This window comes from Monodelphis domestica, chromosome 2 (genome assembly GCF_027887165.1).
Source record: "Monodelphis domestica isolate mMonDom1 chromosome 2, mMonDom1.pri, whole genome shotgun sequence".
Classification (NCBI taxonomy): Eukaryota; Metazoa; Chordata; class Mammalia; order Didelphimorphia; family Didelphidae; genus Monodelphis; species Monodelphis domestica.
In genome coordinates, this window is record NC_077228.1 from 160,668,078 (window position 1) to 160,685,062 (window position 16,985).

At 34.0% G+C, this 16,985-nt stretch overlaps 1 protein-coding gene across 1 annotated transcript in view; it reads right to left on the reverse strand.

The window, feature by feature from the left end:
• The window catches only part of NUP133 (nucleoporin 133), an 85,781-nt gene that overhangs the window by 41,525 nt on the left and 27,271 nt on the right, over positions 1-16,985 (reverse strand). The window contains exons 12-15 of the mRNA XM_001369235.4: positions 16,700-16,791; positions 8,497-8,660; positions 2,475-2,569; positions 111-335 (exon numbers count right to left, since the gene is read on the reverse strand). Of these exons, the coding sequence (XP_001369272.1) occupies positions 111-335; positions 2,475-2,569; positions 8,497-8,660; positions 16,700-16,791 (576 nt within the window). The remainder of the gene's footprint in view (positions 1-110; positions 336-2,474; positions 2,570-8,496; positions 8,661-16,699; positions 16,792-16,985) is intronic.

Here is a 16,985-nt window from a genome sequence, read left to right on the forward strand (position 1 = left end):
CACTATATTTATATTATATGCATAAATAAGTCTTACATTTTTGCACATTTATATGTATTTATATCATAGCTTTACCAAGTAGATAAGTACCAAGAAAAATGACATCTTACCTCTCTAAAAAACACATCTGCAGGAGTAAGACTTGGTGGGACATCACATTCTCTTTTGTTTAAAGCATTTAGGATAGCAGTATTCACCAGGTCAGAAAGTCTAGAATGGTGGTTCTTGAGAACAATGGCAGCTGACAACTTTTCAGCATGTTCACAGAGCAAGAGTCGTGTTGTCATAGGCACCCCTCTTACTGGGAAAGTGCCCAGGCGCTCAAATAGGCCAACCTTATATAAAAAAGACAGACCACACACTGTTGGAAACAATTTAAAAATCTAGTTAAATTTTCATTGAGATTAAGTTTAATTTTCTTATAGTATTTGACCCTTTTCCAACCAGGGTCATGGAGCTCTTGTAGACTTCTCATTTTTATTCTATCAGAAGCAACAAGAAGCCTAAGGGCAAACTAAACCTGAATAATCACTTAAGTAATTTTTCTTGAAGATACACTTGCTTACAACTTCTAGACTCTCTTGGTTTGATATCTCCTATTTGTCTTAACTTCTGTTTACCTTGTAGCAAGAGACTTAACAGTTCTGAATTTTCAGGAATATCCTTGATTTAATAGCATTTGCCTAAACATTTATTATTGTGAAAGATAATTTGTTTTAATATTGTAGCACAAAATGATTCTTATAAAATGAAACTCATTCTAAACACATAATATTATGGTTAGATTATGGTACCATATTTCCATGTTCAGTTTACAAAGACTTAACCCAGTGCTTCTATTTAATGAATAGACACACACAAAAAACCTTGGATACTTCAATTCATCACAAAGGAAAAAAAAAAGAGTAAAAGATGATAAAAATATGTGTAAATTCTTATGTGAAATTCTTGGAAATTCCCGTTTGGAGGACAGAAAAAATAAAGGGATGAATTAGATAGCAAATTAGCACTAAAGTTCTCTTGCCTAGAGCTAAAGGAATAGAGCAAGCTCTAAGTGGAAAGCATGTAAAATTTAGGAGAGGAAAGTAACAAACCCTTAGGGACAGATTAAAAAATATTTTTTAAACCTCATCACAACTGTGTTAATGAATTAGAATGTGTTTTTTCCTTTATAAAGTAACTACTATTTCTTGAAGAAGATTAATCAATTACTTTGGAACAATTATGTTCAGTAGCAAACATTCTTCCTAATCCATATTTAAGAAAACTACAATAATCTGATCAAGCAAGTATTTCTTCTTTTGATGGAGTTGGAAAACTGTGTTTAAATGCTAACTTCTACACAACTGTGGGCAAATCTCTCTGAATGTGGTCCTCTTTGGGCATAAAATGAGAATAATAATATTCATGGCAACTGGATAGGGTTGTTAAGGGTAAAACATTTGGTAAACTTTAAACCATTACATAAATATGACTATTGTTACCTTTCTTAATGAACCAACTTTTCTTCCTTCCTTCCAAATTCCAAACATATTTTTTATATTAGGAAGTTCTTCCCCAAATTTCCAGAACTTTTTCTTCTTAAGTACAGAAAACATATTATTTATGTATGATTACAGATCAAGACTACAAGAGTAGAGCTCTCAATAAAGTACATTAAGGGGATTGAATTTTCCAGTGTCTTCATTGTCATAGATGAATTGGAAGGAAGTTTAGTTCTTCGTGATTGTTAGGCAAAAAATGGTTTTAAAAGGAAAAAACAACACAGACAATGTTTGAGGGAAAGAAAAGCATATTAGCACTACTAGTAGAGGGAACTCTGATTAGTTTTATCATTGTGGAAAACACTGTGCTATGCATAAAATCACTAAGTTGTTCTCCCTCTCCCTCTCCCTCCCTTTCTCCCTCTCTCGCCCCACAGTAGCACACTTTGTGGTAACAAAAATCTAGAAATATTGGATGATATTTGATGAATTGGATGAAAAATTGGATGAATAAAGTTAAATGTAATGGAATATTATGCCATAAGGAACTATATGAAGAAATCAGAAACTTTGGAAGACTTTTCTGAACTGAAGTAAGTTGAGTGAAGTAAATAGAACTAAGAGAAAATATACACAATACACCAAAAAAACATCAGAATTCAGATCAATGCAATTATTAATCTTACTCCAGGAGACTAATGATGAAATGTCCCTCTTTTCTCAGTAGAGAAGAGATGGACTAACAAGGGATGAATGAAGTATATGCTGTCAGACAATCAATATGTAAGTTTATTTTCAAGTGTACTTTGTTATAAGAACGAGTTCTACTTATAGATCAGGAGATAGAGGAGAGAGAAAGATACTGGGAAATAAAAGTACTGATTTTTTAAAGTATCAATAAAACATTTGTTCAAAAAATGTGGTAAAAGTACATGTTCCTGGGATTGTTTTGGTCCTGATGCCTGAAACTGTAATAATTTAGAATCTTACTTGATGAATAAAATCCATAAGGAAACAATGGGCTTTCATCTTGTCTTCTAGCTGATGAAGAATAATAAGTGATGTGTTACTGAATCCTGGTGCCTCTGTTAAAACATAATAAAAATTTAATACTGAGTACGTTCTAGCTTTATGTAATTGCTAAAAATAAAGATAAGAAAAAAATCAAGCATTAGGCATAGAGATAACTATCAGTGACATCATTTTAGAACTGTAAAATTTAAAGGAACATTTTTTTGAGACAAATAATTCTTTATTTAGACTGTTTCAACTTCTTTAAAGAATTTCATTACTTCCAAGAAAAAGATCCTCTCTCTGATATTTTTAGACGATTTTTTACATGGTCATCTCTAAAAAAGTTATATAATCATTTACAGAATTTAAAGGTTGACAGCTGTAAAGAAAATAAGCAGTCCACTGAGAAGCAAGTAAGTATACTTAATTTTCTTAATTTTCGCAATGGAAACTACTCAAAAACAAAACTACAATGCAAATTCTGACAGTCTTTTACCAAAGCTAACAGGGGATTAAAGGAGAATCTGATAAGTAGAATTGTTACTTCTATAGTTCTACATACATCATTTATATCTGTTAAAAGCAATGATCATCTTAAATTTACTATTTAGTTTACAGATTTCCCCAAGATAGCATAGTTAGAGATTTAGAGCTGTCCTGCAAAAAAGATAGCGGGCCCAGTGCAGTCCAGATAAACTCAAAAGTAAATTCTATCAAAATCACATAGTCCAAATAGTTCCTAAATTAATAAACCTTTCAAAACACAGAAAACTACCCAATTCCTTCCATAAGCAAATAAGATATTGATCCACAAACTGAAAACAGAGCTAAATAAGGAAAACCACTCACAAATGGCACAGATTTATTCTAAAATAAAATACAAAATAAAATATTTTCAATTAGAATGTAACAGTACATGTTTTTAAAAATCTACTTGGGTGAAGTAGAATTTATAAGTAGAAGGCAAAGATGGTTTAACATATGGAAATAAAAATCTTAACAAGAGAAAAATAAAAAATAAAAATGTGATCATATCATTAAATACAGAGAAAGCATTCAAATAAAATATATTAAGAATATCTTTAAAATACAGAAAAGAATCTTCCAATAACATGATAAAAATATTCACATGAAACCACAGTTGGTATTAAATAGATGTCTTCTCTAATCACTCATATTTACCATAGGCATCTTAGCAATAAGGTTTAAAAAAGAAGCTAAATTATCTCAACTTAAAGACTAAACAATTGAATACCTAGAAAACCCAAGACAGATAAGAATTGAACAAATAGAAAATAGCTACGTTTTGCAAGTATAACAGAATACATATGAAACCAATTTGCAGATTTATTACAGTACTAATCAAAATGATCAGATTGTTTCATGGAATTAAGATTTTTTTCTAAAAATGATATGGAAATAAAGATGGAAAGGAATATTAATAACAGTAAAAAAATAGACTAAAAAAAGACTTTCTAAACACCAGGAAAGGGTTTTTTTTGGACTTTTATGCTGTAGGATTTCAAAACCTTAAATGAATCAATTATTATAAAGTCTGTCCAGCACTAGAAACATACTGAAATAGATCCACAGAACATAATAAGAGACTTAAGAATTTGAATCCACTATATAGAAAAGTTTTGTGTTTGATAAATTCACTTAAAAAAAAAAAACACCTTACCTTCTGTTTAATAATATTAAGTATCAGTTCCAAAGCAGAAGTATGGTATGAGCTATGCAATTGGGATTAAATAACTTGCCCAAGATCACTTAGCTAGGAAGATAAACCCACTTTTATGAATCGTAGGAACACTACAAAGTGGTCTGGCTTAATTTTAATTGTTTTCTACAATTATACAGTTTGGGGAGGCTAAATTAAGTATTTGTGGGGAAATATCTGTTATATTTGGGAACAGCAAGGTGGCATAGTAGATAGGGTGCTAGGTTTGGAGTCAGTAAGATTCTGTTTCCCGAGTTCAAATCTGACCTCAGATAATAGCTGTGTGACTCTAGCCAAGTCACTTAACTGTATTTGCCTCAGTTTCCTCATCAGTAAAATGAGCTAGAGAAGGAAATAATAAACTACTCTTGTTATCTCTACCAAGAAAATCCCAAATGAGGTCACAAAGAGTTGGACACATCTGAAAAACAATAACAAGGTAGCAGAGTGGATAGAGTGCCAGGCCTGGAATCAAAAAAAAACTCCCAAAAGGGTCACAACAAACAGTTCCCAACTGAACACATTTGCTATAGCAATAAATAAATAGCCACTAACAAATAATTATTGAAATGGAAGAAAAAAATGGAAAGAGAATGGAATTACTTATTTTTAAGAAAACTGGTTATCTGGATGGCAAAAATGGGTTTAGAGCCATGTACCACAATCAATCTTTAGCAGACCAATAATTTTAAAATTTTCTAAAGAAAGAAGTATTAGAAAAAAATACACACATTATCTAAGAAAAGGAAAGATTTAAATCAAGTATAAGAAGTCATTGAAGATAAAATCAATACTAGTCCAGAGATTAAAGGATTTTACATTTTTTTAAAGCATATTTTTAAGAATTAAAAGAGATTAGGAAAATATTTGCAGCAAATATATTAGATAATATCTGGCATTCCTAAGACAGTCACATCTTTGATCTTGTCAACACCAGAAATGCACCACTTCAAGTTCATAACTCTAAAATTATCTTCTATGCTCTATTATTTTTCCACCTCTTTTTTATACCAAATCCTACTCATCATCCACAGGACCTCCAATCCCTAAATCCCTAAACTCTCACACAGGCCATTCATAACCACCCCTGCAAATAGCCATACTCTCATCATTTCTCGATCTTGATCCCTCGGTTAACCAATTGAATTCTACACAGTGCTCTTCTCTCTTGAGTCCTTTTCCCCCTTATCACATTGCCAATTGTATCTTGTCAAGTCTTAGCCTCAGATCACTCACACTATATGTTGCTTGACTCCCACACAGGTCCTACTAAAAGAAGATAGAGAAAATCACAACCATTCTGACCGAGTCCACTATTATGTTACATAATCTAAAGAGTGCCCTCACTGCTCCTAGGCAATCCTTCTACACTTTCTTAATTAACTTACCGCCCCACTCACCACAGAAGCTCTTCTAAACCTTTCATCCCTCCTCAAACTTCCCATGACACTCCATCTCCAACTCTTAGTTGAGAACGTTGTCTCATATTTCACTGAAAAACCCAAGGCCATTCACTGGAAGCTGCTGCTTCTCTCCTCTTTCTCATCTCATATAACTCAGATGCCTTCTGCCACTATCTCCTCTTTCCCTGTTGTGTCACATGAAGAGGTGGTTTGGCAAGACAAACTCTTACCTGCCCAGGTGATCCCATTCTATCCTATCTCCTTCATCAGACTCCCCTTTTTTCATTACCCATTCTCATTTATCTTCATCTCTGTCTGCTATTTGCTTCCCTACTGCCAATAAGGATGCCCAGGTCTCCCTCATCCTCAAAAAACTTGATCCTTCCATCCCTGTTAAATGTTGTCTCATATCTCTTCTGGTTTTGTGGCTAAAATTGAAAAGGCCCCCTACAATTGGTGCTTCTGCTTCCTTTCTCTATCTTCTGAACTCTCTACAATTTGATTTTCAATCTCATCAATCAAACTATTCTTTGCCAAGTTAACAATCTCTTGATGATCAATGGCTTCTTCTCAATTCTTATCCTCTCTCTGTAGTCTCTGACACTGTTAATCACCCTTTTCTTTTTGATGCTATTCTTTATGGCTTTTTGAACAAGACCCTCTCCTTGTTCTTCTATCTGAGCACTCCTCAATCTCTTTTCTTGAATCTACTTCCAAGTTATGTTCACTAATTGTGCCTGTGCCACAGGGTCCTGGGACATCAGCTCCATGGATTTAGTTATTATTCCCATGCTGATGATTCTCAAATCAATCCATCCAGCCATAACCTCTCTGCCAACTTTTAGTCTCATGTCTAGTAGTGTGAATCTTAAAACTGCTCAGACTGTACCTTAGAAGATTTGGTTAAGCTATTCCCCATTTTAAACAATGGAGGTACTTGATCAGGAATGTATTGGGAATTTTTAACATTACTCCATCCATACTTAGGCATACTTTAGGGGAAGATAAAGTTGTAAACTCCTTACTGAACAATGAAAAGTCCCCAACTCATACTGATAGTGAAGCAAAAACCCTAAGCTAGGTCTATTTTTAAATCTAATACAAAAGGGTGCTAAGTACCCATAAAGGTTAAATTAATCACTAAAAAGGTCAAAGCAATTTACAAAAGGCAAGAGGTGTGAAGTTTTAGTCTACTCAAATAAGGTGATAACAAAAGAAGATGTGAACTAAGAATGGTCAGTCCTGGGGAAAACATCTACTGTGATTGGTAGATGTGAAAATTTAGGGAAGGTGACATAAGAGAAATTTCTCTTTAAAAGGAGCTGGTCTTTCTGAACTTGGAGGGAGTTTGGAGTTAGTTTGGAGGAGCTGGCTCTCTGAACTCAGTTCAGGAGTTGAGGATTTCAGTGAAGGACTGGAGTTTTGCTTGGGACAAATCTTGTGGTGAGTAATAAAAGAATGACTAGTCTCTCTTAAGGCTCAGGCATAGGCCATTTGGCCTAGACCCTTCCAACTATTTCCTCTTACTCTCTCTCTTTTTCCTTAATTTCTTCATTTGTATTAATTAAAATCTCCATAAACCCAGCTGACTTGGGTATTTTCATATTTGGGAATTTTTCCCATAGCGACCACTTATTTTTGATTTAAATCAAGACACTAAAAATTATCTTTACAGTTTTGGCAATTCACAGTCTTGAAACCCACATTTTCACAGCTACAGTAGACATCTAAAACTAGATGTCCTGTAGACACCTTAAACTCAGCATTTCCTAAACTAAATTCATTATCTTTCTCTCTAGACCCTCCTTCCTTTCAAACTAGATTATTACCATCAAAGTACCATCATCTTTCCAGGCCCCTAGGACTAAAAGCCTCCTTTCTCAATCTTGATGTCATCTTTGACTTCTCAATTTTTCTCATTGCTTCTCCTCCACCCCCATTCAATCTGTTATAAAGAACTATCAATTTCACTTCTGTAACAGCTCTTATATATACCTCCTCTTCTCTGATACTGCCACCACTCTGGTACAGGCCCCCATCTCCTTCCTTGTTGGTCGGCCTACCCCATATGTCCCCCACTCCAGTCCATCCTCTATACAGAAACCTAACTGATTTTCCTAAAGGGCAAGTATAATCATGTCACACCTCTCTACTCAATAAACTTTAGTGGCTCCCTATCATGTCAGGAGCCAAACACAAAAGTTTCTTTTGTGTTCACAGTCCTTCTTAACCTACCCCCACCCACCTTTATAGTCTTCTTATACCCAGACTCTCTCTTTGATCCACTGACATTAGCTTCTTTACTGTTCCTCAAACAAGACACACTATCTCTTAATCTCTGGACATTTCCCCTGTCTCCCATTTGGAATGCTCTCCTCCTCATTTATAACACCTGGCTTCTTTGAAATCACTTTAATATTTTTATATATATTTATACAATAAATATATTAAATTAAAATAAAAATATTAAAAATAAAAAATATATAATATTTTAATATATGTTTAGATAATAAAGATTTTTATTAAAATCACTTTAAAATCCCACCTTCAACAAGAGAGCCTTTCCCAGTCCCAATTCTATTGACTGTTCTCTATATAGTTTGTTTCCTATGTTGTCTCCTCCGATAGACTGAGAGATCTCTAAGAGCAAGGAACTCTTTTGCCTTTCTTGTAACCCTAGGGTTTAGCACTATGCCTATCACATGAGCAGGCACTTATAAAATGCTTAATGACTGGCTAAGGTGTCTTATGATTTCATAAATATCTGTAATAGTGGTTAGTCCTATAATTATTTTTGTAAAAGAAAATGAAAATATCCCTTTTCCTTAGAATAATATTAATAAAAATGTTACATATTTATTTTTCATTTTCTTACCCTCAGGAACAGACTCGGCCCACCGTGGATCAGAAGCTGGGTAATCATCCACTAAGTCAACACTGATTTGGGTCACAGCTCTGTCTAGTTGAATGTCAGAATCCGAATCAGGATGAGATGAAAACAGTTCATCAACCAGGATTTGTGCATTAACTAAATCTTTCCTGCAATAAAATTGGAAAAGTTTTTAAATTACCTATGTAAATCAATAATCACACACTAAATATCTTTCCCTGAAGGAACAAGTATTAGAAGTTGACTGATGCCTAACCTGATTAAGAGAATAATTCTTAAGAAATTAAATTGCTTCTGTATAATTTTAATATTGATTCTATTCTGAAATTGAACCTATCCTGTATTACTGTTCCATTTTGTATGACTGCTCAAGCCACATTTCTTTGTCTTTTTGCCTATAAGTTAAGTTTAGTTCAGTTCTCAAGCTAATCGCTGTTCTATTCTTGCCTCAAAGAACTCTATTATTCTTGAGGGATGGAAGTGGACACTAGAAGTCCATTTTAATATTATTACACCACAAAACATATCTTGTTATCCAACACCTGGTCCACTGTCTCTAAACTTGTAGGTATGATGAACAATTTTTAGTCACAGGAAATGAGGAGGGTAATTGTTGGGGGCTTCTCATTCCCAGTTTCCAACCAATTATATTATCCCACACACCTCAACTCTGTAACCAATCATAAAGGTTTCATCATTTATGATGTCAAGTTCTTTTATTCAATCATAATTTGTTCCCTGCCTATGAAGTCTTATTCTTTGTTCTGCATCTCCACCCCAAAAAATTAATAGGGTAGTATTCCCTTTGTCCGCGTCTAAGTTTTGCTAAGAAAGCTGAGATCCTTTTTATTGGTAAATTTGAAATTTACTAATAAATTGATCATGCTCAGAATTTTATGCCTTAATTTACTTTACTTTGACCATACTAATACTTAAAAATAATCACAGCCAAAATGCAGAAATATATATTTTCTCTGGGTAAATATAATGGTATATCAACTGCTTTGAAAAAAGACTAAATAAACCCAAATAAGTCATCAGAATTTCTATATATTTCCAACACATCTCAGCAGCAAGAATTAGAAAGAGAAATTCCATTTAAAATCACCCTAGACAATATAAAATACTTAGGAATCTATCTGCCAAGCCAAACACAGGAACTATATGAACACAACTACAAAACACTCCACACAATTAAAACTAGATCTAAATAACTGGAAAAACATTAATTGCTCATGGGTACAATGAGCTAATATATTCAAAATGGCAATCCTATCCAAATTTATTTACTTATTTAGAGCTGTACCCATCAAACTACCAAAAAACTTTTTGACTTAATTAGAAAAAAACTATAGCAAAGTTCATTTGGAAGAACAAAAGATCAAGGATATCCAGGGAAATAATGAAAAAAAATGTGAAGGAAGGTGGTCTAGCAGAATCAGATCTCAAACTATATTACAAAGCAGTGGCCATCAAAACAATATGATACTGGCTAAGAGACAGAAAAGAGGATCCGTGGAATAGACTTGGGGTAAGAGACCTTGGCAAGACAGTCTATGATAAACCCAAAGATCCCAGCTTTGGGGACAAAAATCCACTATTTGACCAAAACTGCTGGGAAAATTGGAAGACAATATGGGAGAGATTGGGTTTGGATCAACATCTCACACCCTACACATTCAGAATGGGTGAATGACTTGAACATAAAGAAGGAAACTATAAGTAAATTAGGTGAACACAGAATAGTATACATGTCAGACCTTTGGGAAAGGAAAGATTTTAAAACCAAGCAAGACTTAGAAAAAGTCACAAAATACATCAAATTAGAAAGATTTTGTACAAACAAAACCAATGTAACCAAAATTAGAAGGGAAGTAACAAATTGGAAAACAATCGTCATAACAAAAACCTCTGACAAAAGTCTATGGCAAAGGTCATGACAGCAATGGAAAGTAATGAATGCTGGAGGGGATGTGGCAAAGTTGGGACATTAATGCATTGCTGGTGGAGTTGTGAATTGATCCAAACATTCTGGAGGGCAATTTGGAACTATGCCCAAAGGGCGCTAAAAGACTGTCTGCCCTTTGACCCAGCCATAGAACTTCTGAGTTTATATTCCAAAGAGATATTAAGGGAAAAGACATGTACAAGAATATCCATAGCTGCACTCTTTGTGGTGGCAAAAAATTGGAGAATGAGGGGATATCCTCTGATTGGGGAATGGCTAAACAAATTGTGGTATCTGTTTGTGATGGAATACTATTGTGCTCAAAGGAATAATAAAGTGGAGGAATTCCATGGGAACTGGAATGACCTCTGGGAACTGATGAAGAGTGAAGGGAGCAGAGCCAGGAGAACATTGTACACAGAGACTGATACACTGTGGCACAATTGAATGTAATGGAGTTCTCTATTGGTAGCAATGCAATGATCCAGAACAATTCTGAGGGACTTATGAGAAAGAACACTATCCACATTCAGAGGAAGAACTATGGGAATAGAAACTCAGAAGAAAAACAACTACTTGATTACATGAGTCAATGGGAATATGATTAGGGATGTAGACTCTAAATGATCATCCTAGTGCAAACATCAACAACATGGAAATAGGTTTTGATCAAGGACACATGTAAAACTCAGTGGAATTGCGCATCGGCTACGGGAAGAGGTGGGGGGAAGGGAGGGAAGGAACATAATTCTTGTAACCATAGAAAATATTCCAAATTAGCTAATTAAATAAAATTTTTTTAAAAAGACTAAAAGTTGAAAAAAATGTCAGAAATTTGGGAATGAAATAATGATTTAAATGCATGGATGGGAAAACACTGTTGGAAACAATGAATCAAATGCTTTTTCATAATCATCAAATATTATACACAACGGGATCTTATAATTTCTGTATCTTTCAGTCAACTGAAAAATGGTAAAGATTGTAGTCCATGGTTGAATATTGCTTGTGAAATGCTTGTTCTTTACTAATACCTTCCTAAATATAGACAATGCTTAGAGATTTTTATAAATGGGAGAATAGGCATACAGTAAACTATTTTTGGTACAAAGTCTGAAAATTTTTCCATACCTTGATTATCTTTTTTTTTCAGCTACTTTACATATTAATCCCTCATTGCTCTCATAATTTTGTCACAGTTTTACTTTATGTAAACTTAATACAATATAGCTTGTCTAGTTTTATTCACTTTAGTGAAATTCCTGTCATTTCTATAAGTACCTACAAGACTGTGATATTAATGTCCTAGTGTGATTGCTCCACTGTCCTTGAAGATTTTTTTCCCTCAAATAATAATTCTAATACTTCTTTATTTCACTTTTTAAAAAGCTGCAATTCAAGAAGAAATTAGTATGTCATTATATTTGCCAATACGAATGAAGATTTTTTTTTTTAAGTATGATATAGTAGACTTTACAGATCTTTTCCTCTTTTCTTCTATTTGTTATCCTTTTTCCATTTTCATCTTTAAATGCTCTAGGGAACAACTCTGCTTAGTAGTATCTCTAGCCACGAATTCTTTTTATTTTAAACCTGTAGCTTTAATTTTAGAATCAATACTGTGTATAGGTTCCAAGGCAGAAGAGCAATAAGGAAAGACAATGAGGGTTAACTGACTTGCTCAGGGTCACAAACCTAGAAAGCAGGTCTGAGGGCAGTTTTAAACCTACGAACTCCCATCTGCAGGCCTAGTTCTCTATCTACTGAACCACTTAGCTGTCCTCGATGATTTCTTTAAATAGGTTTTACTCTCTACTGCTTCTTGTATTTGTGAACCAATATGATTCATGTCTATTATTCTCTTTATAAAATTTTACAATCAAGTTATATTCTAAACTGGTATTGCCCTTGGCTGCCAACTCTGGTTGGTAAGCCAAATATTTGCTGCCTAAGGAGATTTCTGAGACTGTCTGTTGTTATTGTGGTGATACATTTATAACAGTTGAACTTTGGTATAAAACTATCATAATCAATGTTTATGTAATTTCTATGGTCCATTTGCCAGTTTCATTGCTATTTTTTCAAATTTAAAGTTTTCTATAAAGTCTCAGATGCTTCATAATATTATAGAGGTCATGACCCTATTTTCTCCAAGTCTATGGTAGCGGAATGTAATCTCTGGAAGGTTCCAAAATGTTAGAGAAGCTTTGAACATGATGCCAGCCTGAGACTGTCCTGAGGACCGGATCAGCTAAACATGAAGGGATCCATCCATCATCTGATGAGGTTTTTTGGCCATAGAAATCCATGAAACAAAACTTCAAAGTGGCCCCTCAGTCCAATGAGGCACCCTTCAACTCTCACAGTGATTGTGGCAAAGGAGACAGAGGATGAGAAGAATCATTTTTTTTTGTTAATCTCTTATCTTCTGCCTCAGTATCAATTCTAAGATAGAATGGCTCGGAATTTAGGATTAAATGACTTGCTTAGGGTCACAGCGAGGAAGTATCTTGAGGCCAGATTTTCCCCATAAATCAACACATTTAAAGACTTTCATTATAAAGGAGGGGAAAGGAGAGAGTGGTGAGAAATAGAATAGTTTGAGCAAAAAGGTATAAGAGAGGCCTCAGGTCTTTTACATCATAAACATTTTCTTTGAAAAATTAGCTGCTATGTGTTGGCTATGGTAATCACAAATAATTAATATTTTAAAAAGAAATGGACTAGGATTTAAAATACAAGAAGTGGGAATTACTCATGAATCAGTTATCTGTGTATAGTTCAAGATCAGAATTGGTAAAAAGCAAGAAAGCTAATAATGAAAACAAGATATAATGTACAATTGGAATAATTTCATTTTCATCTAAAAAAGGAATTAGCAATGATTATCAACTTTATCTTTTAAAAAAGTGAAACAGGACCCTCCCAACATTACCCTTCAACTTTAAAGTAATATCTCAAATATAATCCAGGAGTCAGAGAATCAACAAAAGGTCAAAATGAAATATTATTCCAGTCCAAGATAACTTAGGAACTTTGAAAAAGAGATTCATGACAGTGGAGGAAGCTGATCCAGAGCCTCTATGTAGTGATTGGACTAGGTGGTGGTAACAGAAGGAACAACATCTTCAAAAAGTGTACAGTTAGAATAGGCAATTTTCAGATAAAGAAATCAAAACAGCCAATAATCATGTGAAAAAGTGTTCTAAATCCTTCCTGATTAAAGAAATGCAAATCAAAACAACTCTGAGGTGCTACCTCATACCTAGCAGGTTGGCTAATATGTAATAAATGTTGTAGAGGATGTGGCAAAATTGGGACACTAATACATTGCTAATGGAGTTGTGAATTGATCCAACCATTCTGAAAGGCAATTTGGAATTATGCCCAAAGAGCTTTAAAAGAATGCCTGCCCTTTGATCCAGCCATACTACTGTTGGATTTGTACCCCAAAGAGATAATAGGAAAAAATATGTGTACAAAAATATTTATAGCCACGCTCTTTGTAGTGGCAAAAAACAGGAAAATGATGGAGTGTCCATCGATTGGGGAATGGCTGAACAAATTGTGTTATCTGTTGGTAATGAAATATTATTGTATTAAAAGGAATAATGAACTAGACAAATTCCATGTGAATTGGAACGACCTCCAGGAATTGATGCAGAGCGAAAGGAGCAGAACCCAGAGGATGTTGTACACAGAGGCAGATACACTGTGGCACAATAACATAATAGACTCCTCTACTAACAGCAATGCAATGACCCAAGACAAAAGAAAGACAGAGAAAGAACTGTGGGAGTAGAAACACAGAAGAAAAACATTTCCTTGATCATATGGATCAATATGGATATGATTGGGGATGTAGACTCTAAATAATCAGTGTACTATGGTGAATATTAATAATATGGAAATAGGTCTTGATCAATGACACATGTAAAACCCAATGGAATTGCTTGTTGGTTACAGGACAGGGGAGGGAGAAGGGAAGGGAAAGAATACGAACCATGTAACCATGGAAAAATACTCTAAATTAAATAAATAATTTTTTTTAAGTGTGTAGTTAGTAATCATAATTGAATGTGAATGGAATGAACTCAACCATAAAATAGAAGTAAACAGCAGAATAGATTAGAAACCAGAATCCAACAATATGTGGTTTACAAAAAACACATTTGAAATAGAGATACACAAAGAGTTAAAATAAGAGGCTGGAGCAGAATCTATTTTGTTTCAGTTGAAGTTAAAAAGACAGGGAGAGCAATCATGATTTCAGACCAAAAAAAAAAAGCAAAAATAAAACTTAATTTATTAAAAGGGATTAGCAGGGAAACAACATCTTGCTAAAAGGAACTATAGTCAAAAAATAGTAATACTACACATATAAGAACAAATGGTATAGCACAGAAATTATTAAAGGAAAAATTAAATGAATTATGGGAGGAAATAAGACAACAAAACTATACTAGTGAGGGACCTCAATTGTTTTCTGGGATCATACAGTTTGGGAAGGCTATGTTAGAAGAAATACTTAGGAAAGTTCCTTACTCAGAAGGTTACAAGTCTAAAACAACCCACCCCTCCTGCTCAAATGTCAAGACCTATAGTATTCTGTAAAACCTAAAGGGATAGATGTGCTACAGTGTTTATTTATTCAACAGTAAGTACCTATTATATATAAGGTATTGTATTAAGTATTGTAAGGAATGCAAAAACTGATAATAGCATCTTATTATGCCATCATAGGTCATACATTGCTCCTAAGATTGTTGCATTCTGGAGCCTTCAGTAAAAAGTTCAGGATCTGTTATTAAGTCATTTGCCACATTATTATCAGCATGGCCCAATGGAAAAGCACTCAACTGGGACTTAGAAGACTTAGATTTTAGCTGCAGTTATGCCACTATTTAGTGCTATGTGTTTTGGAAAAATCACTGGGCCTCAAATTTCCTCATCTAGAGGATCTCTAAGGTCTCTTTAAGCTCTGAAATTCTATGATTCCTTTCCATCTTGACCTAGACTATTGAAAATCTGCCAGAACTTTCCCTGTCCACAGTGAAGTCACAACATAATTATAAAACAAATGGAGAAAAAGTAGGAACTACCACTTAAGTGCTAGGTCTTTTAAAACAGAAAAAGCTTGCCTCATTGCCCCCCCTACAGACCAGAAGACTGAACATAGCTATGGAAATAGTATAAAAAATAAATGTAAAAAAGCAAGAACTTTAGGAAAGTATATTAGAATGCTAGTACAGGGATTCCCAAATCTGGGGAGGAGAAAGGTAATTACTTTTCATTTTCTAAAAACCTTGAAATCATGAAAGTATGCCATCACACATGGGTAATGCATAACAAATAAAAAATATCTCTGACAAGAACAGAGAACAAAATATTAACAATTGTATTCTCCTTCCTGAAAATCCCCTCATTTACTGAGAAGGGAACGTGGGACAAAATATAATAGTAATTGGCTTGGAGAGCAACCAAGTAAAGCTCTCAGATCCAATACATCTAGTAGTTCCTAACCTACCAGCAAGAAACCCTTACCTAGCCCAGCCCCTTTATTTTATAGATAGCAACACTTAAACTGAAGGGTCAGACTTGCTCAAGGTCACATATCTCAGTATAGAGCCAGGATTAGAATCAGAAGTCATATATATTCACTAAAAAATTATTCAAATATACTAAAAAATAGACCAGTCTTTTATATTCCTCCATAGGAAAGAAAATTTGAGTTTTCTTCAATTTCATATAAAAGTACATTAGATTAATCTGCTGCCTTTATGGCCTGATTTTCATATATGCATAAATAGCCCACTCCTACCCCTATAACACTCTGAAGCTCAAAGTCACAATTCAATATCATTAGCAAAATTTCTAATTCCCACCCTTTGAAGGTTTGACTGTTATTAGATCATAGGATTTAGAAGTAGAATAGACCTTAGAGTTCATTTATTTTAAAATGTTTTCACTTAATTGATAAAGAGACTGAAGTACAAAAAAAGCAAAGTAATTTTCCCAGGATCACACAAGTGAGATCCCAAGGGTAGCAGATCTTGGTAATAGTAGTAGAATTTGCTGCCTTTGAAGGTAGTTGCTACTCTCATCATGAAAGGTCTACAAGATGCCAATCTAGGCCTTCTAAATTCCAAAATCATTACTTTCTCCTTCATTCCATCTTACTAAGTTTTTCAAAGTACTATATTAAATAAAATTTATCATGCTTAACAAACACTTTATTACCTGCAGTATTGAAGAAAAGCAGCTTTTAGCAACCTTGTCTTGTCTTCTTGTGCTATGGTATCCATTTTTGATGTGTTTTCAAAAACTGGACTCTGGAATAATAAATTATATTTTGGAGATGGAATACCAGGACATTTGAAGTTGTTAGAATACATAACTATACTTTCACAACAAAAAAAAGTTCAAATATGTACAAAATATGCCCATAGACTTATTTGAATGTTAATAATAAAAGCAAACTAGGCAGTACCAATCTGAATTTCATTTAATCATTTAAATTGCCTTT